Genomic DNA, 25,249 nt, shown 5'->3' with positions numbered 1-25,249 from the left:
TTTACATCACACTGCATGGCACATCAGCCATCTGCAACAACTGATCATCCCACAATAATTATACAATCCAACAGAAATGAAGGGAAGACATCACAACTGGTGGGAATCTGAAATTTGCAGCAAAGCTGTATATCACCGACGCTATTCTACAATAACTAAAACTGTCATAACTAAATTAAGGTATTACCTTAAATGGAGAAACTGACTTCAGCACTGTAATGTGCAACTTGAGACTGAAGTGTGAATTTAAACTTTTAGTACAAGTCAACCAATACATAAAATCGGTAGAACATCTATTTACTGGATTGAAATAAGGCAAACAAAAACCTCCAATAAATCTCACTCATAAGCACAGATTATCACTACAGAACAGTATTAAAACCACTGGTATCCCCGTTGATTCTAAAACCATTTAATGGGCTTGAAAACTATTCCAAATTTTCCATCGAGAAAAAGATACAAAAGCTTAAACACATGCCAACAGATTCAAGAACAGCTTTTTACCCCATTGTTATTAGACTTTTGAAAGGAGTTCTCAAATTTTTAAATTTAATACTGATCTCACTCCTTGTGCGTCTTTTTCTGCAGCCTTGCTCTATTCTAATAACCATAATGCACTTTGTATGGTATGATCTGTCCGTACAAAACTTTTCACTGTACCTAGGTACATGTAACAATAAAAAATCAAAGTCAAAAAATGGTTCAGGGGAAAGTCTCTTATTTGGTGAGGAGACGTCTTCAGAATCATATAACATTAGCAAGCAGGCTGTTTAATTACCAACTGGTACTGTACTAAAATAATAGCGATTTATATTAAAACTGGACAATAAATATGCTGTTGGAATGCAATAACGTTTCAAAAATAGTACCTATTAAACCATTGTCCAGATTAACAGATACCAAGGTAACTTGACTAAAAAAAAAGTTAAAGTGAGATTTTCATCTGTTTGGCCCTTACGATTCACTGTATTAAAGCTAGATTTTAAAATTCACAGCACTCAAAGATCAGAAGTTAACTCTGGAAGCAAATGCATCCTGCTCCAGCAAAAATAGTTGGAAAATCAATCTATACCCAAGTTCACTGATGGATTGAGCCCGAGTGACACAACCACCTGTATCTGCAGTTTACCCAGGAAACATCTGAAAGATCTGCTTAATTTGCAATCTTGACTCTTAGAAACCCTGCTATCTTGTGACCATTCACTTCAGAAGTTATATCACTTCTGAAGACACCACTTGCAATATCAGTCCACAATTTATCATGTGTGTACAACAAAATTACTAAATCTACATATCACAGAACATAGGTGTTACTTTAATCTCTGATCTGTAATTTCACTCTTTGGTCTTATTTTATAAAAGTACCATTGCAAGTGTTAATTAGCCCTCTTCTAATGTTTGTCTCAGTTTGCTTTCTCGCTTTACCTTAACCCTGCACTGACCCAGACGGCATCAGATACAACAGGTTCAGATTTCTTGAAACACTACTAGTTCAACGTACACCACTATCTGAAGTTCGTGCATACTGTTCACACAAAACAAGTTGCTGTGCTCCCCTCCCATAAACAAATCACAGTGATCAGTGTACATTCCGGTCGAAAGCAGAACACTTCAATACATGTAAGCATTCAAATGACCTCTCTTTTTAATCCACTTGTTAAGATTTATGAGCCTTCTCGCTTTTTAATCCACTTGTTAAGATTTGTGGGCCTGAATTAATTTGTTTTTCTTTATACAACGTAACAATGCATTGGACTGTCACAAATCACAAACAAACTTCATCAATGATTGGGTGATAAGGTCATTCTAAATGTTTCTGGATTTCTTGCACCATTCACCACCCATGTTATACACAGCTCTGTGCCATACTGTATGTTAGATGCAACCTGCCAAGGAATTTTTGACAGTAAATATTTGATATGTACTGTACTATGTATTCAATTCCAATGTAATAAATTAGAAAAGATAACAAGTCAGTCCTTTACAGTGAACAGCAGGAACCCAAAATAAAAATTTCCTAGCAGCCAGACTTGCAGCATCCTCCAGAGATGGAAGAAATCCAGGGTAGATGCAGAATGCAATTCACCTACTAGCAAATGCCATGATTTGCTCCTGGAAAATAATAGAAAAGTGTTTTAATAAAATGTCAAACATAACTCAAGCCAGTTTCATTCAAATACTTTGTTTAAAAAATATCCTTGAAATAACAGCACACGCTCCTAGCCCCAGACTTCCGCCAGTGTAATTTTACAATGGCCTCTAGGTTGTGTAAGAGCAACACTGGCTGAAACAACTCTGCTTTTTCTGCAGTTTTTAATACTTGTTGTTCAAGCACTACTCAAATTAACAAAATCCACAAGCAAGCTCACATTCTGATAACCCCATGAAAATGTATGCCCCATTCTCCCCTTTGTTTCTAGTACCAAACCAAATTTAGGTGTCAATTCTTACTAATTAATAGACCAGTGGAAATCTTCAGTGTCTTAGAATGTTTTATTCCACAACTTTCATCCTGACAAAAATAAATTGATTACCTTAATAGGTACAAATGCATTGGTCGCCTGCAGACCAAGACTCCTCAGCAAGACCAGTGGTATACTTTTGGTTGAATACAACCTTTTCAACAGATCTATTGCAGTCATGACAGGGAGATTATGTCTCTGACGGTCTGTTTCAAATGCACTGAGGTGGTTGGTGGACCCTGGATAAACAAGAGAAGACAGTGGCTGATGAAGGCAATGGTTAAAACACAGAGCAGTCGACTCAATTCCACTAGCTAATGGTACTTGCATAAAGAACTTATAAAGCATTATAAGTAAAGACTGAAGACTGTAAAGCAGACACAATGGGATCCCCTTCCTGCACATTTCTGCGAACTGTCATAGCCTATAAGGTTTAAATGCTACCAATATTCAGGCTGTTCCCCAAAGCTGCTAGGTTCAATTTTTGATCTGTGCTGAGCTGGTATCAGTTTGAATACTGAAAATGTCAACAGCATCCCTGGCTAATGCAAGTTTTAAAAAGAAAAGGTCAGCGTTGCTGACAACTATCCACCTGCACTGGGCAGTATTGATGGAGAGGAACATCATGCACAAGATTATCCTGACTCTGGGAGTGTGTTATTTTGGCAGACCCGAGTCCAATTATTCCTAGTTTTTAAACAGTGTTCACCAGAATGCTGTATTTGCTCATAACTGCCTTGAGGAAGACTCAGTGAGATGAAGCTTAGTCAATCAGCCAGGTTTTGGGAGGAAAATGCAGACATACTAATCACACACATGAACCTCCTACATCACATTCAGCCAACTTGGCAGATAAGTTGGTCTGGGAAGGGAGTAAAAAGTCATGTAAATTATAGGCATGAGCACCCAAATCAGATATCCAGGGAGCAAACTTGCAAAGTCTACAAAGACAGCATTAAATTGAGAATTCTTAAGAAGAGAGCCTGGTCTGTTTTTTGCCAGCCAGCTTTGCCAAAAATGACCCCATTTACAGTTAAACTAGCCAGAGATACAGGTTTTCCTACCTAAATCTTCGCCATTGTAGGCTGCCTCACTGAGATGTTGAGAGAGACTGGCAACATCCCCAAAGCCCAGGTTGACTCCCTGCCCTGCTAATGGGTGAACTTTGTGTGCAGCATCCCTATAGAAGTAGAGCAATTACAAATTAAGAGAATACCTTATTAAGCAAATGAAACAATTTTCTACCAAGTCACTAGGAGGAGGACCCAGTGATATCAAGACAACCAGATTTTACTTGCATAATTTCTAATCGAGAAAAGAAAATCAAAATATAACACCAAGACCTTTTTGCACATTATCTGTTCAAATTGTTCAGAAGTCTCATGTTTATTTAGCAGGACAATGATTTTGGATTTTTCACCTGGCTTATTGAAAAGAACTTTTATTCTTGCAACAGATCATGATAATATTGAAGAGAAGCTAACTAATCAAATTACTGAAGCCCACAAAAGGAGATAAAACCAACATTAGCAGAATATCTCTGTACATTTCTTAACCTATAACAGCAAAAATAGATTAACTGTTTATTCATCTGAATAGGGCTTGTGGTGGTGCTGATCCTTCTTTTCAGCAAATGGAGTGTTTTCCAACTTCAAAATTGTCAACCATAGCTCACTTGGTAGCTCTCTGGCCTGAAAAATTTGTGGGTTCAAGTCGTAGTCCACAAATTTGAGCATAAAAGTCTCAGCTGACACTCCAGCACAACACTGAGGGAATGATGCACTGTAGAAGTGACACCCTTCTGAAGAAGCATGAAACAGATATTCATCTTCACTCTCAGGTGAACGCAATGACACTTCTTATCCCAAACAATGTCATGACATTAAATTCTTGTCTATAGCACATTGCTGTTTGTGGAAGTTTGCTGTGCCCAAATTGGATGCCTGTTTCCTATATCATAGTACTGCCCATAGTTTAAAGAAAAATTCACCAACTCCAAAGCACATTGGCATGGTCCGAGTTCATGAAAAGACCTGAAATCCAAGTACGTTTTCATGTTTAAAAACTAATTTGTGTAAGTGTGGACAGACATTCTATGGATGCTTTATGAACCAAAGGCCCATTTAAGATCAGGTCATTTTATCAGTATTGTGTGTACTAATACAGCTCCTTGCATCATAGGATTATATTAACTATTTAATCAGTTTCTCCAATGACAACTTTGGTTCTTGCTACTTTGTGAAACTTAGAATATTACAGCAAAGACAACTATTTAGTCCATTGCGCCTGTGCTCAACGAAAACTACCAATTACTTCCACTCTTTCCTATGGCTTCCTAAGTTAAACAGAGATCAATTTCATGTGGAAAGTTATTGTTGAATTTGCTTCCATCAGTCTTTCTCATCCTCAGTAAAACTTGAAGCTGGGTCAAAATCTTTGAATTCCCACCCTAAGGGAATTGTTGGTCCACGTATAGCAGGTAGACTGCATTATTTAAGGTGGCAACTCACCACCACCTTCTCGAGGGTAATGAGGGATAAGCAATAATTGCTGGCCCAGCCAGTGACATCTACATCTTATGAGTGAATTTTTTTTTTTAAATCCTCTCTTTGAATTTTGCAAAAATTTTGATTTTGAGATGGATAAAATGTAGAACAAATAGCTATTCAGCCCATCAATTTACTAATAATAGGACTTGTTTAAATTTACATTGCCCAACAGCAGTTTACATTTAATTTACGAAGGGAAATTAGAGTTAACATCCCTCAGAACTTCTGAAGGAGGATCACTAAATTCCAATCATTAACTGTTTTCCTTCCATGGGTACTGTCAAACCCATTGGTTTTCTCCAGCAATATCTGTTTCTTTTGCATCAGATCTCCAGTAACCGCAGTTCTTTGTTTTACATTTAAACTCTACTGCTCATACGGTGAGCTATTCCAAGACACTTGACAGGAGCATTATCAAACAGACTGAGTTATATAAGCAGGTTTCATAAGGACCTCTTTAAAAGGAGAGGGGCTGAGGGAGCAAATTCCAAAACCTAAAGAAGCTAAACGTAAATGCAAGATCACATGGGAACATAATCATGGATGGAGCAGACATCTACAGCATTCAACCTACATTGCTATGAACAGATAAGGTACAAGGATTCTTCAAAGGGCAGCTTCAAGTTTTTGCTGTCCTGTCCAAAGACCCACACAGCAGTTGCGTGCAGCATTCAAAGTGTCACCTCCCAAAGTTAATACCAGCACGCAAGTTGGCTTCCTATACTTTCAGTTATTATATAAGGAGATGGGAAGAGGGAATTGATTTTCCATTATCTTACCCAATGAGAGCAACACGTGGTCCAACATACTTCGTGGCATGACCCAGTCCAAGTGGAAATGTAGCCCTGCTTTTTGGGTCAATGTGAGCCACACTTGGTGGCAGCTGGCGTACTGATGTGCCCGATGGCATCAGGAACGTTAAAGCTGTCTTTAACATGGAGCTTGCAGTGTCAATGAATTCAGAATGATTCTCATTGCTCCACTACAAAAAAAAGCAGAAAATATCCACCGATAAAATTTTTCTTTTTGCAGAAGTCAAGACTTTAGCCCCATTTTATCACAAATCAAACTGTTATCATAATGCAACTGTTATCAATTTAAGGTACTTTAAATGTTTACTCAAGAACTGAGGTAAAATCACCATGGTCCCAGCGGACAATAACACTGCTCTCCTATTACAGTGAGAGGGCTAGTGCTGAGTTTAACGTGAGGGTCATCATGCCTCAGGCAAAAGAGAGGTCAAGAAGGTGGGCCTTCACGGTGATCTCAACCAGTTTGGGAATTGAACGCATACTTTGCATCACAAACCAGCTCTCTGGCCAACTCAGCTAACCAACACCCAAGTCCAGAGACACCAACCTGGTGAACTACAACGAAACTGAACAGTTTTCTGCATAGTAAATTGCTGATTCTGCCACAATGATGAGGCAGAGCCAAATGAAAGCTATGCATTAGTCATCAATTCCTTGAAGAGAATGTATGAGAATGTTTTGGAAAAGGCAAATCAAGTTTAGCTGAAATGTCCACCATCTCCCCCACGGACAAGTAGCCCACCACACATGGATTCCACTATCAAGAGGCACGTGCTGCCAGTCCTGTAGAAACACAGCAACATCAGTAGATATGTAAGTGCAGAAGACAAAAATAAAAGATTAATTGTTTCAATCAAGTCTCAACTTGCCTACGTAGGAGGAGAATATTCACAATCTGGAAGAATTCAAGGCAATACAGAAAAAAAAAATCACAACCGGTGCAGTGAAATAGTAAGGCATGGGTTTGCAGAGTGTATTTTCATATGAGCCGACTTAATACATAAAATCTGACCATGTGAAGGTGATTTTTTTTTAAATTCACAGTAACAGAAGTTTCAATTCTTTCCCCCCTCAATTTTCAACCTCTCTTGAAGGAGAAATTTTGCTTTCAGGTTTTCATTTCAGAGTCTTTACAGAAATATTGACTTTTCAATAATAAATATCAGAACTTAGGAACAGAAGTAGGCATTTCAGTCCACTAAGTCTGCCCGGCCATTCAATATAGTCACTGCTCAAACAATTCAATGTCTTTTACCCACCATATCCTTTTACTCTGAACACCAAAAATATAAAATAATTGCTGATGGATTGTTCATTGTCTTGCCCTGTTTCATTGTCTGAAGTAAAGAGCGACAAAACGGGTGGCACGGTGGCTCAGTGGTTAGCACTGCAGCCTCACAGCACTAGCGACCCAGGTTCAATTCCAGCCTCGGGTGACTGTCTGTGTGGAGTTTGCACATTCTCCCCACGTCTGTGTGGGTTTCCTCCGGGTGCTCCGGTTTCCTCCCACAGTCCAAAGATGTGTAGGCTAGGTGGATTGGCCATGCTAAATTGCCCGTAGTGTTCAGGGGTGTGCGGGTTATAGGGGATGGGTCTGGATGGGATATATCAAGGGGCGGTGTGGGCTTGTTGGGCCGAACGGCCTGTTTCCACACTGTAGGGAATCTAATCTTAAAAAAAAACAGGAAGACTTCAGATATTGCTCCATAGTGTCACCTATGAACCAGAACCTCCAATTACATGTTCAAAAACTGCTATTTACATACAAGGTTTCAAATCTAAGCGCTTATATAAATAATTTGGAAATTGACATATAGACGTGAACAAAACCTGTGGCAGGAGTTAGACAGGCTGCGTTCCTATGCACCAACGCTAATGACAGACAAATAGATGGGCACTGGAGCTCAACTGAACAGAAACAGCAAGTCTAGTTTATTTATTCCTTTCTCACATGGGTGAACATCACCTGAACCTATTCAGTGGACTCTGCATCTAATATCCAACCTGTAAATCCCAATTCAACTGTAGCCCCATCTTCACATTCCACTTACAAAAGCTGAATTAATGGCATCGACAAAAGTCTCTTCGTCCATACTGAGCAGATCGGATGCATGCTGGTGAGAAGTTGACCACACCAAGGAACTGAGATCATCAGAGAGCTAGAGACACACAGTTCAAGGATTGTATCAATAGGACATAATCATTCTTATATAATGATATCAAAATGCAGTCTACTCTTTGCCAAAATTAGTTAGTTACAGTTTCAAAACTCCCAAAACAATTGATTTGTAACGTCCAATGTATTTTTATTTTTGTTTTTGTTTAAACTGTGGACTGAAAGAAGAACGAACTGTTTTAAAACCGGGGAATAGAAGGATTTCTACTGGTTTGAAAGCAAATACTCATTGTAAACCCTGTTTGCACAGCTGCAGGTTAATTATAGCAATGGTTGAAGACAAACTGGAGCCAAGGAGTTGTGTACAAATGGAACTTAGGCTGCCAACAAGTAGCGGATTACTTTGTAAACTAGTGACCAGTTACTGATGACAAACATATTCTGCCTGCCAACAATTATGTGATTGGTCCTCATGCAGCTGAACAGCTTGTAAACAAGCCTTCAGATCACCACACCTTAGCACCTTTGACTTTCCTTCAGCTGTTGCTGTAAGCTGTGACTTTTAATAGATGTGTTAGAGACCTTTTATCGCGAACCAGCTACCCTGTGCCTCTTGAAAAAAAAAAATCGGTGAAGCATCTGAGTAGGATGACTGAGAAGTATCGTACTAATCAGCAAAATAATGATAAGGCACTCTTGAACCACTGAACAGCCTTCCCAGCACTTTTCTCCACCCTTAACCTAGTTTCTTTCTCCTTTGTGTATTGTGTACCCAGTACAGATTTATTCACGTGCGATCAGAATAGTCAAGTCATCTGAGACATGACAGATGGTTAAGTGCAGCTTGCTTTTGAGGAACAAGTGCCTTTGAATCCAAACATTCCCAAAGTTCTCCACCATTGGAGGCTCCCTCATCTTATGTCTGGACCAGTTGGTCACTATGATGAGTCAACAACTGTCATTTTCCATGTACCATGTGATTAGTAGAATTGTAGAAGGTAAACGAAATAGACCTTGGCTTTTTATTTTGAGGAATCCCTGCACCAAAAGCATTGATTCAAGAACTTCATAAAGATGAACACACTATCAGAAAGTGCAGTTGAGGCAAACAGCATAGATGCATGAAAGGGAAAGTTAAATAAACACACAAGGGAGAAAAGATTAAAAGGATAGGTTGACAGGGTTTGATGAAGGAGGTTCATATGAAACGAACAATAGTAATAATTTAAGATAACAAAGCGTGAAGCTGGATGAACACAGCAGGCCAAGCAGCATCTCAGGAGCACAAAAGCTGACGTTTCGGGCCAAGACCCTTCATCAGAGAGGGGGATGGGGTGAGGGTTCTGAAATAAATAGGGAGAGAGGGAGAGGCGGACCGAAGATGGAGAGAAAAGAAGATAGGTGGAGAGGAGAGTATAGGTGGGGAGGTAGGGAGGGGATAGGTCAGTCCAGGGAGGACAGACAGGTCAAGGAGGCGGGATGAGGTTAGTAGGTAGGAAATGGAGGTGCGGCTTGAGATGGGAGGAGGGGATGGGTGAAAAGAAGAGCACGTTAAGGAGATTTTGGGATGCAGTGGGGGGAGGGGACGACCTGGGCTGGTTTTGGGATGCAATGGGGGAAGGGGAGAGTTTGAAGCTTATGAAGTCCACATTGATACCATTGGGCTGCAGGATTCCCAAGCGGAATACGAGTTGCTGTTCCTGCAACCTTCGGGTGGCATCATTGTGGCACTGCAGGAGGCCCAGGATGGACATGTCGTCTAAGGAATGGGAGGGGGAGTGGAAATGGTTCGCGACTGGGAGGTGCAGTTGTTTATTGCGAACCGAGCTGAGGTGTTCTCCGCTTGGTTTCCCCATTATAGAGGAAGCCACACCGGGTACAGTGGATACAGTATACCACATTGGCAGATGTGCAGGTGAACATTTGCTTAATATGGAAAGTCATCTTGGGGCCTGGGATGGGGGTGAGGGAGGTGGTGTGGGGGCAAGTGTAGCACTTCCTGTGGTTGCAGGGGAAGGTGCCGGGTGTGGTGGGGTTGGAGGGGAGTGTAGAGCGGACAAGGGAGTCATGGAGAGAGTGGTCTCTGGAAGGCAGACAAGGGTGGGGATGGAAAAATGTCTTGGGTGGTTAGGTTGGATTGTAGATGGCGGAAGTGTCGGAGGATGATGCGTTGCATCCAGAGGTTGGTGGGGTGGTAGGTGAGGACGAGGGGATCCTCTTAGGGCGGATGTTGTGGGGGCAGGGTGTGAGGGATGCTGCTTCTAAGCTCTAACACAATGTACTAATTAAACGACTGTGCAATCAGGAACATTTTAATCAAGATCTCTGATTTCATAACAAAACTGTTTAGTGCAATGATTTTAGATAATCTGCACCTTACTTCAGAAAGTAAATTCAAATTGACAGTGAAGCGTACCGGAAGCATTGCGATCGGCCCGGTCACCAGAAACCTCTGCCAAGCCACGTTGTTGTCAGTAGGCTAAAGATTTAAAAGGAAGAAAAATTAGTTGGAACCAATGACAACCTCACACTTCATTCACAAATTGAATGGCTATGCAAAGACATCTGTCAACTGTTCAAGTACATTCCCAGTCATCCACTTACTTCAGCAAGGTGAAGAGTAGCAACCACAGCAGACTGATCATATTTCCACTGCATAGTCTGAATACCAGCAGACTGCCGTACCAGTGAGTTTGGACCATCTGCACCAATCTATTCGGATGAAAGATATTACTTATTAATGTGAATGAGTTTACCTGATCAGAAAACAGCCATTATATCAACATGGACCTGATTAGTTACCCATCCCTTTACCCAGATCCTCTAGTCCATGCCTTTTAGATGACTTTTGACATTACATGATTAATACATCATTTGGGAATAATCATGACAATGCAATCAGTTCATTCATTGCGCACCACAAAGTACGTACAGATATAGAGGAGCATGGAGACTTTCATTTCCTAGCTACTAGTTCCAGATAAGCACTGTTAAGGAATGGATCATTAGACTCCTATAGTACACTCCCTGCTGGAAAGATACTAGAAATGGGGAAAGCTACATTATTTCATGCGTGTGTGCATGTGCATGTTTAAAAGGGGATTAGTTTTAATAGTAGGGCCGTTTGCCAACAGTTGGTAATTGTTTACCTGTAGATAGACACTTGTAATAAATAATAGTTTTTCCTGAGAGCAAAAACCTAGTCCATGTTTTCCATCAATCTGGGTCTAAAAGACAGGTAAAATTGGGAAAGAGTAACTTTTGTGATGACTCTAGGTGTAGCGGGGCTCAACTTCCAGTACACTATCCCAAGGGACATAACACCATGCACTGCACTCCTTGAACACCTCAACTCACCCAGTGTGCAAGATTTGGAATGCACTTGGGGCAAACCTTCTGGTTGCAGATCAATAAGAAATAATAATGTTGACCAAATATCGATAAAAAAATGACAGCATAAAAATACACATTGGGATTTGTCATAAGCTGTGCAGCTTCAAGGTGATCTACACCTGAAGCCTTAGCATGTCTTTTCTCTTTACAGATTCTAGAGCCTTGAGCACATTTTCTGAGCTTTATTTCATACTGACACACCCAAGTTTCAATTGCAAGGTAATGGGTCAATGTTTGCAGGGAGACAAGAGCACCACCTTGCATGGAACACAACAGAAGGTCCCAAGATTAAAATGCAGGACTGTTGGGACAGTGCCAGGGACATTCCATTAGACCTTCATATCTCCAAACTTGGATGGGAGAAGAAAGCAAAGGGAACACAGACAATTGGGCAGGCTTCATCTCTCAGAAAACACGAATAGTTGCCGGGTGAGGGTAGAATCAGAATCAGCTGGGATATCTGACCCAATATTGAGGATGTCTGTCAATTTTTTTAACAACACAGTCAAAGGCACCAGAAGGACCATAGTGCCCAATGACACGTACTCCATAATGAACTCTAGCTAGGAAGAGGACAACGTAAAAATTAAAAACATCGCATCTTTTCCAGATGCTGTGAGTTTTGATTTCACTATTGCTTACCAGTACCGATGCCTGAAGTTTATTCCCATCAGCCAGTTCAATTTGCACCCATGGGTTCATATCAGGTGACAGGCATGGTTCTGGCCAGGTGTAGTTCACCGCTTTGCTTCTGTATAATACATGCACCCTGTCTGAGAAAAAGAGCACAAATCCGTATCAAGCTTCTCTGCAGTTTCACCACCTGCCCTAGAGTTCCTTCATGGTCCATGGGAAGGATTCCTAAATCACTCCAAGTTCCATTCACTCCCGACCCCCACGCTCACTGACCTACACTGGCTCTAGCTTAAGAAACACTTCAAATTTACAAATTCTCATTCTTGTTTTTAAATCTCTCACTCAGCTCTCTGTACCATCCTCTAGCCTTCCAATGATAGCTGTGTTACTCCAAATCTGATCACTTGTGCATCAATCACTTCATCAATGGCAAACATGACTTCAGCTGCCTTGGCTAAGCTCTGGAATTCCCTCCCTAAAACACTTGTCTCAGAAGAGAACTGAAGAGGCAAGTTGGACCGCTCTTCAATATTTTGGTGCTCCTCCAATTTCAGCCTCTTGCATCTCCCTGATATTTATCACCATCACTATTGCTGGCTAACTTTAACTGGCTGGACCCTAAGTCATGGCATGCCCTTTCAAGAGCTTGCTGCTCATGTCTCTCGTCTCTAAAGCTACTTCTTTGACCAAGGTTTTGATTGTATGCATTGTGGTTCCATGTCAAATTTTATTTGGGAGATTCTTGTGAAGCATATTGGGATTTTTTTGAACTGTGTTAAAGACACTGTATAAATGCAAGTTATTGCTCCTGAAGGAGAGCAAAATTTCTCCCTGCTCAATCATGCAGCAAATCTTTATACAGCAATTAAACTATGATCAGTTCATCTAGTCAAGCACTGACACACAGTGGCAGCAGTGTACACCATCAACAGGAAACAACCCTCCAATGCTCCTTTGGCAGCACCTTTCAAATCTGCAATCTCTACCGCCCAAAAGGACAAGCGAAGCAGACACATGGCAGCACGACAATCTGCATGCTTCCCTCCAAGCCACATGCTGTCCCGATATGACCATGTTTTTCATTTTTGTTGGGTCAAAATCCTAAACTGCCTTCCCAAGAGCATATGGTGACTCTACAACACCTAGATTGCTGCAGTTCAGGAATGCGTTTACCATCACCTTCCAGAACCAGGAATCATAATTTAAGGATGATAAGGGGGAAACCTGTTAGGACTGAGATAAGACAAACCAGAGAATAGTGAGACTCAAATTCACTACCGCAGAAAGTGGCTGAGGCCAAAACATTATGTGTTTTCAAGAAGGAGGTAGATAGTTCTTGTGGATAAAGGGATCTAAGGATATGGGGGAGGGCTGGATTAGGGAATGAGCTTGATGATCAGCTATGTTTATCTCAAATGGCTTATGCTTGCTCCTGTGTTTCTCAAGAACATTTATAAAATGGGTGATAAATGCTGACCTCACTTTGATCCCATGAATGAATGTTTAAAAACTTTTGTTGAAAGGATAAATTTGGCCATATCGAAGGACTTACTCCACCTTTTCTTCAAAACAATGCCATGAATTTTTTTATGTTCCGAGATCAGACGGAACCTCAGTTTAATGTATCATCTGTGAAAGACAGATGCTAAAGCCAGATACTGAAGGATGGGTTAAACTTAGGGAATCACATCAGTCAGTACCTTTAGAAAAGAAGTGAACAAATCCAAATGGAAGTGAAATTACAAAAACAAACTTGACACATGCTTATTCTTCACAGCACTGTAATTAGCTCAGCACCCAGTTTTAAAACCTTCGGAGAGGTCAACACCTACCAGCAGCACTCAGTTGTTTGGACAAAGCTGACAATATCACATCATTCTCAACAATGAAGCCCATGTCCTCCAATAGGTTAGCTTTATCAAATGTAATCATTGCATCTGAGCATTCATCCCAAACCTGAGTAGAAAACAAGTGAAATTTGGAGTCACAGTTCACTCTTGCTTAGGTAACAGAACATGGCATAAGCAAACCATTCAAGAAAGGATCCAGGAATACCAGTTTGTTTAGCTCTGTCCATCAGCTGGGTCATTCGATGGGTCTGTTTTCATGTCCTTTCTTGTCCTTCATGTCAGGCAATAACAGTACAAATTATGGTTGGCTTGCACTCATTTTAAGATTGCTTCATTTTGCTCTCAGTTCATAAGCAACTAGAAAAGATTCCTATCTTTACCACCAAATCAGTTCAGGAACTTATAAAACCCTGATCAAAGACTCCATTTTGTCTTCCCAATTTTCTATTTTCTTCCTCGAGCATATCAAGTTAGGTGATGAGGTTAGACAAGGAGAATTTGTACAATCACTTGGAAATGCAAATTATGCTGTCCTTTCTTCCATTGCTCACATTAATAATCATCTTCTGAAGTCTCAAATTTTGCTCTCTAGTCTTCAGCGGCAGCAGCTCGAGCCAGAGTGCTGACGGGAAGGTAAGGCAGTTTCTGTTTCTCCCTGTATAAAAAAAAACTTACCTCGTGCAGAAAGCGGCCCTCTTGTTTTCAACGGCGGGTGTGTGGAGGGAACACAAGCCAGGAAGAAACAGATAAATTCAGGCATTGGCTAAAACCGAAATACTACACGTATAGTGGCTCCCACCCGTCCTCTGCCTCTAACCAAAAAAGACTGTGTAGAGGTTCGGTAAGGTAAGGCTTTTTTTAAATTCTTCTGGAAATCTAGAGTAGGGGGAATGAAAGCTCGGGCAGTTGCATGCTCCTCTTGTAGGATGTGGGAGGTAAGGGTCCCTGCTGGTATCCCCTCTGACTTCACCTGTGAGAAGTGCACCCAACTCTAGCTCCTCAAAAACCGTGTTAGAGAGCTGGAGCTGAGCTGAATGAACTTTGGATCATTTGGGAGGCTGAGGGGGTGATACAGGGAGGTGGTCACACCCAAGGTACAGGAAAAAGGTAGCTGGGTGACTGTCAGGAAGGGGAAAGGTAATAGGCAGACAGTGCAGGGATCCCCAATGGCCGTTCCCTCAATAGTAAGTACACCATTTTGGATACTGTTGGGGGGAATGACTGACCAGGGGAAGGCCATAGCAGACAGGTCACTGGCACTGAGCCCAACCCTGTGGCAAAGGAGGGAAGTGGGGAGAATAGGAGAGCAATTGTAGTGGGGGGATTCGATAGCAAGGGGCACAAACAGGCAGGTCTGTGGACACGAATGAGATGAAAGGATGGTATGTTGCCTCCCAGGTGCCAGGGTCCGTGATGTCTCATATCATATCTTCAAGATCCTTAAGGGGGAGGGTGAGCAACCAGCAGTCATGGTACACATCGGTATCAATGATTTAGGTAGAAAAAGAACTGAGAATGTGATAAATGAGTACAGAGAGTAAGGTCGAAAGCTGAAGTCCAGGACAAACAGGGTAGTTATCTCTGGATTTACAAACAGTGCCAGGTGATAACGAGGTAACAAATAGGGAGAGAGTGCAGCTAAACTTGTGGCTTCAGGGCTGGTGTAGGAGGGAGGGCTTCCTATGTGGTTAATTGGAGCACATTCTGGGGAAGGTGGGACCTGTACAGCAAGGACGGGTTTCACCTGAACAGGAAGGGCACAAATATCCTGGGAGGGAGGTTTTCTAGATCTGGACGGGACAGTTTAAACTAGCTTGGCAGGGGTGGGGAACTGAATTTATAATTCAATGATGAGGTATTCGGCCTTCCAACAGACACAACAGGGAGTGAGGTGGCTTATAAAGAAATGTGGTTGATGGAGCGTAATTGCGGACACCGAGGTGGTTTGAGGTGTGTGTACTTCAATGCTGGAAGTATCAGAAATAAAGCAGATGAACTTAAGAGCATGGGTCGGCACATGGAACTACGATGTTGTGGCCATTACAGAAACTTGGGTAACGCAGGGGCAGGAATGGTTGTTGGAAGTTCGAGGATTAGATGTTTTAAAAGAAATAGAGAGTGTGGAAAAAGAGGTAGGGGAGTGGCATTGCTAGTCAGGGTGAGAATAGCACCTATTGAAAGGCAGTTTGAGAATGATGTGTCTACAGAGTCAGTTTGGCTTGAGGTCAGGAACAAGAAAGGAGCAGTCACTTTGTTGGGGTTTTTTTTTACAGATCCCCTAATAATTGCAGAGATGTGGAGAAATGGATTGGGAGGCAGATACTGGAAAGATGCAGAAGTCACAGGGTTGTAGTCATGGGTGACTTCAACTTTGCAAATATTGATTGGAAACATTTTAGATGTAATGGTTTAGATGGAGCAGATTTTGTCCAGTGCATTCAGGAAGGATAGACCAACAGGAGGAGAGACCACTTTGGATTTAGTGTTAGGCAACGAACCGGGCCAGGTGTTAGACCTGCTGGTAGGAGAGCATTTTGGCAGTAGCGATCATAACTCTGTTTCTTTCATGATATCATGGATAAGGATAGGTACATAAGGCAGGGTAAAGTTTACAATTGGTACTACCATTGTCCATACCATCACTCCAATGATCAGCATTATGTGGCTTTAAGGACAAGAATTAGGCAATAGGTACCTTCCTCCTAAATGCCAAAATGCAATCAGGATTATGATGTAAATCTCTCCATTTGCTTGGATGAGAACAACTCCAAAAACACTTGGAGGACAACGCCATCCAGGACAAAGCAACTCATTTGACAGCAGTCCCACCACGGCAGCAGTATGCACCATCTACAAACTAGACTGCGATAACTCACCAACACTTCTCACATGCCATGAGCCTATCCCCTTCGTACGCCTGCACCTCAATGGCCAAATTCTCAGTCATTAGTGGAACAGAAAAAAATTGAGAAAATGAATCAGGTAAACATGCCACTGCAGCCATAAGGGGCTTTACCTGCATTCTCTTGAATGGCTTGTACCTCTTGTTGCATATATGATCCCAAGCTCCCAAACCTACAGAGAGGAAAGTGATATAAACATAAAGCCGAAATAACAAAATAGGTCTCTTTTTAGTGTTTTGTTCTTGTGTATGCATACACTGCACAAGCAATACTGGTCATTTAGCACCTTCGTTCCTTTACCTCAATGATCAAAAATAGGAACTGAAAAAGAAGTTTGGCATTTTACTCTCTCTGTAGAGGAATTGTTCCCAAACTATGGGTCACAATCTAAACTGGTGTGACAGAAACAACAAATTGTATCACAAGGAACAAAAAATATCATACTAATCACAGACCTCACATCGTCCCATCAGTGGGAATTAACCAATCACAAGACAAGCTCCTCAGGTTGGACATTTTGATTTGCATCAGCGGCTCTAATCAAGCGTGCTTTGACACAACCATATAAATATGTATTTAAATACAAAAGATTTCCTAGAGCAGTGGTAAAAGCAGACAATTAGGATGTGATGATTGATAGTAGCCTTCTAACAGTCTGAGACTTTCACAGCAGGTTTTACTCAATAGCTCATTTACATATATGATTATACAATGATCTCTAATCCATGACCTTTAATAATTATACACTGAAGTGAGTGGTTTTATTTCTGTTGGGTTTTGTTTGACCTCTGCGGTAGCATTAATTTTTAACGTTAAAATGGGTTTTGGAAATTAGTTGAGGAAGCACTACCACAGAGGCAGGTTGTCCAGAGAGAATACTGAAGTCCATCCCACAGCCACTTAGGCAAGTAACACAAGAATAGCCAACTGCAGTGCTCAATAACACCGACTAACTTTAACACAGCTATGCTACTTCTCCACAAATGAACAACTGCAGAACAACACCAGCTGAAATAAAAACTATAAAGGGCCCTCTGAGACTTACGGCTTAGGAATGCTGCACTGCCTGGAGTAAGTGCGCTCACTCGGTTACTGTACAATTCTGGCAGCTGACCATCTGCTTTCTTATTTCCAGCCTCCAAAAGCAGGATCTTTTTCTCTGACAGATTTGGATCATAAGCTGCAGAGAAATAAAAATGCTGTAATACAGATGTTAATTTGAATATTATTTAGTATTACTATACAAGACAGTCATTGCATAAAGTTCATTCATATGAACATTCAAAATAGTTAAAAGTGGAACTTTCAGTCCCTCAGACCTGCTCAACTATTCAATAAGATTGTGACTGATCTGCCGTCTCTGAACTCCACATTCACGTCTACCTCCCAATAACTTTTGAATTCCAAATTTATTTGTTTTTTGAAAGCAGTAATCACATTATATTTACAATAGTTCCTGCCATGGATCAAAAGACAAAATGGTTTCCTTCTGTGTTGTAATTTTTCTATTTCTATAATTAGTTGATTAGGATGCCACATTTTGAACCAGACTCCTTTATAACATATTTCAGGCTTGCTCAGACATATTTATATTCAGGGTAATGAGGGACCTCACTCCAAAGACTACTTCTTTAATTCAAAAATATTTGGATGCCCTGACATTGTAAAAGAAACTGTTTCAAGTCCTCTTTCCTTAGCAGTCAGAGGAAGGCTGGAGCCAAATAAGAACTTCAGAGTGAAGTGCAGATGTACTTCAAAATTGTTAAAACTCTGTTCAGTCTTCTGATCTTCCTTGGATTCTGGACTGGCATTACAGGACAGAACAACTGCAAAAGTTACTACTTTATAAAAGGGGAGTGGTTAAACCCATAGGTACATAGGAGAATGAAGGGTGACTTATTGAGGTATATAAAATCATGAGGGGCATAGACAGGATGAATAATTATAGGCTTTTCCCCCCAGAGATGGGGAATTGAAAACTAGACGGCATAGGTTTAAGGTAGGAGAGGATAGATTTAATAAGAACCTCATTTATTTATCTATTTAATTAGATTTAATAATAATGAAGGACAGCTTCTTCATGCAGAGAGTGGTGCATAGATGGAATGGACTTGCCACAGAAAGGGGTTGAGGCAGGTGCGATAGCAACATTTAAAAAATATTTGGATACATACACGGATCAGAAGGGGTTAGAGGGATATGGACCAAATACAGGCAATTGGAGCTAGCTGAGCGAACACTATGGTCAGCATGGACCAGTTTGGGCCAAAGGGACTGTTGATACTCTATGACTCAAGGTACTGGTCAATCAGCATAACCAGCAGTGAGAACAGCTTAAGAGACTATGTAATTTATTGACTTGATAGCAAAAGCAAAATCCGTGGGATTAAATGGGCAGCTGGCAGCATGTTTACAAAACTAGCCAACAACAGAAAGGGGACAGTAGTGCAGAATTTCTTTTTTAAAGCAGACTGTAAACAAATATGCAGAGGTATTCAATGAGATCATTATTAATTAGTCTGCTCTTTTTAATAGAACATAGAACGTAACAGCACAGTACAGGCTCTTCGGCCCTCGATGTTGTGCCGACCTGTCATACCGATCTCAAGCCCATCTAACCTACACTATTCCATGTACGTCCATATGCTTATCCAATGACACCTTAAATGTACCTAAAGTTGGCGAATCTACTACCGTTGCAGGCAAAGCGTTCCATTCCCTTACTACTCTGAGTAAAGAAACTACCTCTGACATCTGTCCTATATCTTTCACCCCTCAATTTAAAGCTATGCCCCCTCGTGCATTACGTACATTAATGATAATGATGTGGTTGTATATTAGATGCCACTTCAAATTTTGTAGGGGTTCTTATGTAGAAAAATTCTAAACATCAGGATGGTTAGAAATAATCTTCAGGAGGACAGATCACTGCAAAACATTCAATGCAGAGAATTATGAGGAGAGGCAAGGTGAATTCAATAGTACAATAATAAACAGGATTATAGGGACAGTAAGGCCTCCCAGTGAATAACAAGTTTAAAAAGAAATTTGCAATTCTCTAGTGCTCTTCATAATTACAAAACATTCCACAGTGCTTTATAGTTAAAGCACTTATGAAGAATAGTCACTGTTGTAACATATTAAATAAGACAGCCAACTTGCCCATAACAAGCTCTTACAAACAGCACTGAGAGTGACCAGATAATTTTTTTTGATGTTGATAGAAGGATAAATATTCACTACGACACTGGGGAGAACATTCTTGCACTTCTTCAAATTACTGCCAGAAGAGTGTGTACTACCACTCAGATAATGTTTCATTTTAACATCTCTCGTGAACAATTCCAACAGTGCAGCAGTCCCCTGATTCTACACTAGAGGGTGGCTGGATTTTTATAATCAAGTCTCAAACACTGTGGCTCAAAGACAAAAGTGCTCCCAACTGAGCCACAGAGAAACAGCATTCAAAGGCAAGGAATTTTCCCTAAACCTCGGAGATTTGTTGCGGCCTCAACTGGAGTTGCATTCCATTGTTAAAGTATGGAGCCCGAATGATATTGAGGCCTTTGACAGGATGCAAAAGAGATTCACTAACATGATACTAGGCTTAAAGGAGACAACACAGCGTGGAGCCAGAGGGACACAGCAGGTCAGGCAGCATCAGAAGAGCAGGAAAGTTGACGTTTCAGGTCGGGACCCTTCTTCGGAAATTTCTTAATTTCAGAAAAAGGCTTAGAGGAGCTCAGTTAAGAGGAGAGATTGGAGAACATTGGGTTAATTTCCAATACAGAAATTCCAAAGGAAATTTCATAAATGTCAAACACCATGAATAGGTTTGAGAGAGCAGATAAGGATAAATAAACTTTGTCTGTCTAGATCAACAAGTCTGCAGTGGGGTTTGGGTCTACAATGTTCAGGCTCAGCACATTAAACAAACAAAAAGCCAAAGAACCTCAGGTTCTGGAAATCAGAAATAAGAACAGAAATTGCTGGATAAACTCAGTAGGTCTGGCAGCATCTGTGGAAAGAAAGCAGAGTTATTGTTTTGAGTCTAGTGGCCCTTCTTCAAAACTGATTGCAGCTAAAGAAAGGTTAATATTTATACTAATGATGGGGAAAGGAATAAATGATAGATTGCGATGGAGCCCAAAGAGAAAGAGAAAAAGAAAAATACAAAGAAATTGGGTAAAGGTCAGCCTGGGAAACTGAATAGCCATTAATGGGGACCATTATGGCTGACAATGGGTTGTTTGTTTTAATAGCCCAGGTAAGAATAAGATCTGGTTTCTGTGGTGGTTGGGGTAAGCATGTGGGACAGGGTGTTCAAAACCTAAAATTGGTGATCTCAATATTGAGTCCAGAAAGCTGCTGGGATTCCCAAATGGAAAATGAGGTGCCGTTCCTCCAGCTTGCGTTGAACTTTGTTGGAGCAAGCTCAAGACAAAGATGTTGGCCAGGTAACATAGTGGTGCATTGAAATGGCAAACAAACACAAGCTCAGAGTCATTTTTGCAGACAGAATGCAGGTGTTCAGCAAAGCAGTTGCCCAGCCAATGTAAAGACCACATTGTGAGCAATGAATACAACTGGCTAAGTTAAATGAACTGCAGACAAATCACGGCTTCACCTGGAAGGTGTGCTTGGGGCTTGCATAGTTGAGGGAGCAAGTAAATGGACAGGTATTACACCTTCTGTGATTGCACAGGATGTGCCAAATGGGAAACTGTTGGAAGTGCAGGAGTGGACTTTGAATGGTCCTTACAAAGGCTGACAAGGGAGGCAACAGGATTAACTTGACCAGATGGGCCAGTGGACCAAGAAGTGGCAGTTGGAACAAAAACAAAGTTGTTGCAGAAGCTCAGCAGGTCTGGCAGCATCTGTGAGGACGACTAGGCTAGGGGCATTTTCCCTAGAACATTGGGGGCTGAGGGATGACCTTACAGAAGTCTACAAAATCATGAGGAGCATGGATGGGGTGAATAATCAAAGTCTTTTCCCCAGGGTAGGGGAGTTTTGGACTAGAGGTCATAGGTTTAAGGTGAGAGGGGAAAGGTTTAAAAAAGACTAAGGAGCAATTTTTAAACACAGAGGCGGTGCATGTATGGAATGAACTTCCAGTGGAAGTGGAGGAGGGTGGTAAAATTACAACATTTAAGGAATCTGGACGGGTACATAAATAGGAAGGGTTGAGAGGGATATATTCCAAATGCTAGCAAATGGAACTAGATTAATTTAGGATATCTGGTCAACATGGACGAGTTGGACCAAAGGGTCTATTTCCGTGCTGTACAACTCTACGATTCTACATGTTTTGCAGCAGCATCCTGTTGGAGGTGGTGGAAATGGCAGCTAATGATCCTTTGGATGTGGTTGCTAGGTGAGGACAAGTAGGACCCTATCATTGTTGTGGGAGGGAAGAGAAGGGATGAGGGCCAAAACATGGAAATAGTTCTGATACTACTGAAGACCTGGTCAACCATTTGAGTGGAATCCTTGGTTGGGGAAAAAGGTGGATATTTCAGAGGCCCTCTCGTCAAAGTTGGCATTTTCGGAACAGACGCAACAGAGAAACTGGGAGAACGGAAAAGAGTCTTTCCAGGAAGCAGAGTGTGAGGATGTATAGTCAAGGTAACTGGAATCAGTGGGTTTGTATCAGAGATAATGGGAACTGCAGATGCTGGAGATTTCCAAGATAATAAAATGTGAGGCTGGATGAACACAGCAGGCCAAGCAACATCTCAGGAGCACAAAAGCTGACGTTTCGGGCCTAGACCCTTCATCAGAGAGGGGGATGGGGAGAGGGAACTGGAATAAATAGGGAGAGAGGGGGAGGCGGACCGAAGATGGAGAGTGAAGAAGATAGGTGGAGAGAGTATAGGTGGGGAGGTAGGGAGGGGATAGGTCAGTCCAGGGAAGACGGACAGGTCAAGGAGGTGGGATGAGGTTAGTAGGTAGATGGGGGTGCGGCTTGGGGTGGGAGGAAGGGATGGGTGAGAGGAAGAACAGGTTAGGGAGGCAGAGACAGGTTGGACTGGTTTTGGGATGCGGGGGGGGGGGGGGAAGAGCTGGGCTGGTTGTGTGGTGCAGTGGGGGGAGGGGACGAACTGGGCTGGTTTAGGGATGCAGTAGGGGAAGGGGAGATTTTGAAACTGGTGAAGTCCACATTGATACCATTAGGCTGCAGGGTTCCCAGGCAGAATATGAGTTGCTGTTCCTGCAGCCTTTGGGTGGCATCATTGTGGCAGTGCAGGAGGCCCATGATGGACATGTCATCTAGAGAATGGGAGGGGGAGTGGAAATGGTTTGTGACTGGGAGGTGCAGTTGTTTGTTGCGAACTGAGCGGAGGTGTTCTGCAAAGTGGTCTCCAAGCCTCCGCTTGGTTTCCCCAATGTAGAGGGAGCCGCACTGGGTACAATGGATGCAGTATACCACATTGGCAGATGTGCAGGTGAACCTCTGCTTAATGTGGAATGTCATCTTGGGGCCTGGGATGGTGGTGAGGGAGGAGGTGTGGGGGCAAGTATAGCATTTCCTGCGGTTGCAGGGGAAGGTGCCGGGTGTGGTGGGGTTGGAGGGCAGTGTGGAGCGAACAAGGGAGTCACGGAGAGAGTGGTCTCTCCGGAAAGCAGACAGGGGTGGGGATGGAAAAATGTCTTGGGTGGTGGGGTCGGATTGTAAATGGCGAAAGTGTCGGAGGATGATGCGTTGTATCCGGAGGTTGGTAGGGTGGTGTGTGAGAACAAGGGGGATCCTCTTAGGGCAGTTGTGGTGGGGGCGGGGTGTGAGGGATGTGTTGCGGGAAATACGGGAGACGCGGTCAAGGGCGTTCTCGATCACTGTGGGGCGAAAGTTGCGGTCCTTAAAGAACTTGGACATCTGGGATGTGCGGGAGTGGAATGTCTTATCGTGGGAGCAGATGCGGCGGAGGAATTGGGAATAGGGGATGGAATTTTTGCAGGAGGGTGGGTGGGAGGAGGTGTATTCTAGGTAGCTGTGGGAGTCGTTGGGCTTGAAATGGACATCAGTTACAAGCTGGTTGCCTGAGATGGAGACTGAGAGGTCCAGGAAGGTGAGGGATGTGCTGGAGATGGCCCAGGTGAACTGAAGGTTGGGGTGGAAGGTGTTGGTGAAGTGGATGAACTGTTCGAGTTCCTCTGGGGAGCAAGAGGCGGCGCCGATACAGTCATCAATGTACCGGAGGAAGAGGTGGGGTTTGGGGCCTGTGTAGGTGCGGAAGAGGGACTGTTCCACGTAACCTACAAAGAGGCAGGCATAGCTGGGGCCCATGGCCACCCCCTTAGTCTGTAGGAAGTGGGAGGAGTCAAGAGAAGTTGTTGAGGGTGAGGACGAGTTCAGCTAGGCGGATGAGAGTGTCGGTGGAGGGGGACCGGTCGGGCCTGCGGGACAGGAAGAAGTAGAGGGCCTTGAGGCCATCTGCATGCGGAATGCAGGTGTACAGGGACTGGACGTCCATGGTGAATGAGGTGTTGGGGGCCAGGGAATTGGAAGTCCTGGAGGAGGTGGAGGGCATGGGTGGTGTCACAGACGTAGGTGGGGAGTTCCTGGACCAAAGGGGAGAAAATGGAGTCCAGATAGGTGGAGATGAGTTCGGTGGGGCAGGAGCAGGCTGAGACGATGGGTCGACCAGGGCAGGCAGGTTTGTGGATTTTGGGAAGGAGATAGAAGCGGGCCGTGCGGGGTTGGGGAACAATGAGGTTGGAGGCTGTGGGTGGGAGGTCCCCTGAGGTGATGAGGTCGTGAATGGTGTTGGAGATGATGGTTTGGTGCTCGGGTGTGGGATCATGATCGAGGGGGCGGTAGGAGGTGGTGTCGGAGAGTTGGAGTCTGGCCTCGGCGATGTAGAGGTCAGTGCACCATACTACCACTACGCCACCCTTGTCTGCGGGTTTGTCTTCGGTCCGCCTCCCCGTCTCTCCCTATTTATTCCAGTTCCCTCTCCCCATCCCCCTCTCTGATGAAGGGTCTAGGCCCGAAACGTCAGCTTTTGTGCTCCTGAGATGCTGCTTGGCCTGCTGTGTTCATCCAGCCTCACATTTTATTATCAGTGGGTTTGTAGTCGACATTCATGAACAGGCCATCCCCAGAAATGTTCAGGAAGGAAAGGGAGGAATCAGAGACAGACCAGGTGAAGGTGAGGGCAGGGTGAAATTTGGAAGTGAAGCTGATAAACTTTTAGAATTCTGGACAAGAGAGGAAAGCAGCACCAGTTCGGAAACGGGACCAGGAGAACCCGGGGCCTACCTAGAGCGCAGGCCATAGCGGTGCCAACCATCCCGCCTCCCGAGATAACTACATCGTAGAACTCGGGACGGCCGTTCTCCTGTTCTTCGTGCTTGGAGGAGGAGGAACATCCCTTCCTGCAACAGCCACCATCCCAAGGGAGCCAAGACCGTTCTTGGAGGCGAAGGCCATAAGCCAATCTCGCTCCTCTCCACAGATTCATGGCTTCATAACTGACCAACGGTGACCTACCAACGAGCGGGGCAAGATGGCGCTGCAGGGCGGA

The 25,249-nt window shown here is 42.9% G+C and overlaps 1 protein-coding gene across 2 annotated transcripts; it reads right to left on the bottom strand.

Moving 5' to 3' along the window:
- Positions 1-396: 396 nt before the first annotated feature.
- Positions 397-25,249, bottom strand: coq6 (coenzyme Q6 monooxygenase). 2 transcript variants are annotated; one of them, XM_048537657.1, is made up of 12 exons: positions 24,985-25,249; positions 17,767-17,901; positions 16,835-16,893; positions 13,801-13,924; positions 11,975-12,105; positions 10,544-10,651; positions 10,356-10,418; positions 7,875-7,982; positions 5,791-5,993; positions 3,527-3,642; positions 2,535-2,701; positions 397-2,112 (listed from the first exon to the last, which is right to left on the bottom strand). In XM_048537657.1, the coding sequence occupies exons 1-12, from the start codon at positions 25,184-25,186 to the stop codon at positions 2,083-2,085; spliced, it is 1,446 nt and encodes a 481-aa protein (XP_048393614.1). In that variant the 5' UTR covers positions 25,187-25,249; the 3' UTR covers positions 397-2,082. The 2 variants fall into 2 exon arrangements, with proteins under 2 accessions (XP_048393614.1, XP_048393615.1); XM_048537658.2 differs by lacking the exons at positions 397-2,112; positions 3,527-3,642 and having other exon boundaries at positions 2,554-2,701.

This window comes from Stegostoma tigrinum, chromosome 10 (assembly GCF_030684315.1).
Source record: "Stegostoma tigrinum isolate sSteTig4 chromosome 10, sSteTig4.hap1, whole genome shotgun sequence".
Lineage (NCBI taxonomy): Eukaryota > Metazoa > Chordata > Chondrichthyes > Orectolobiformes > Stegostomatidae > Stegostoma > Stegostoma tigrinum.
This window is presented reverse-complemented; position numbering and strand designations above follow the sequence as displayed.

What these genes read in the sequence shown, in the direction of transcription:
- coq6 (XM_048537657.1), bottom strand. Translation starts at nt 25,186, where the DNA reads ATGAATCTGTGGAGAGGAGCGAGATTGGCTTATGGCCTTCGCCTCCAA. An exon ending in ATGCCATTAATTCAGCTTTT is followed by an intron (nt 5,994 to 7,874) that starts GTAAGTGGAATG and finishes TTTTTTTTGTAG; the next exon opens with TGGAGCAATGAGAATCATTC. An exon ending in ATGCATTTGTACCTATTAAG is followed by an intron (nt 2,113 to 2,534) that starts GTAATCAATTTA and finishes ATTATTTTCCAG; the next exon opens with GAGCAAATCATGGCATTTGC.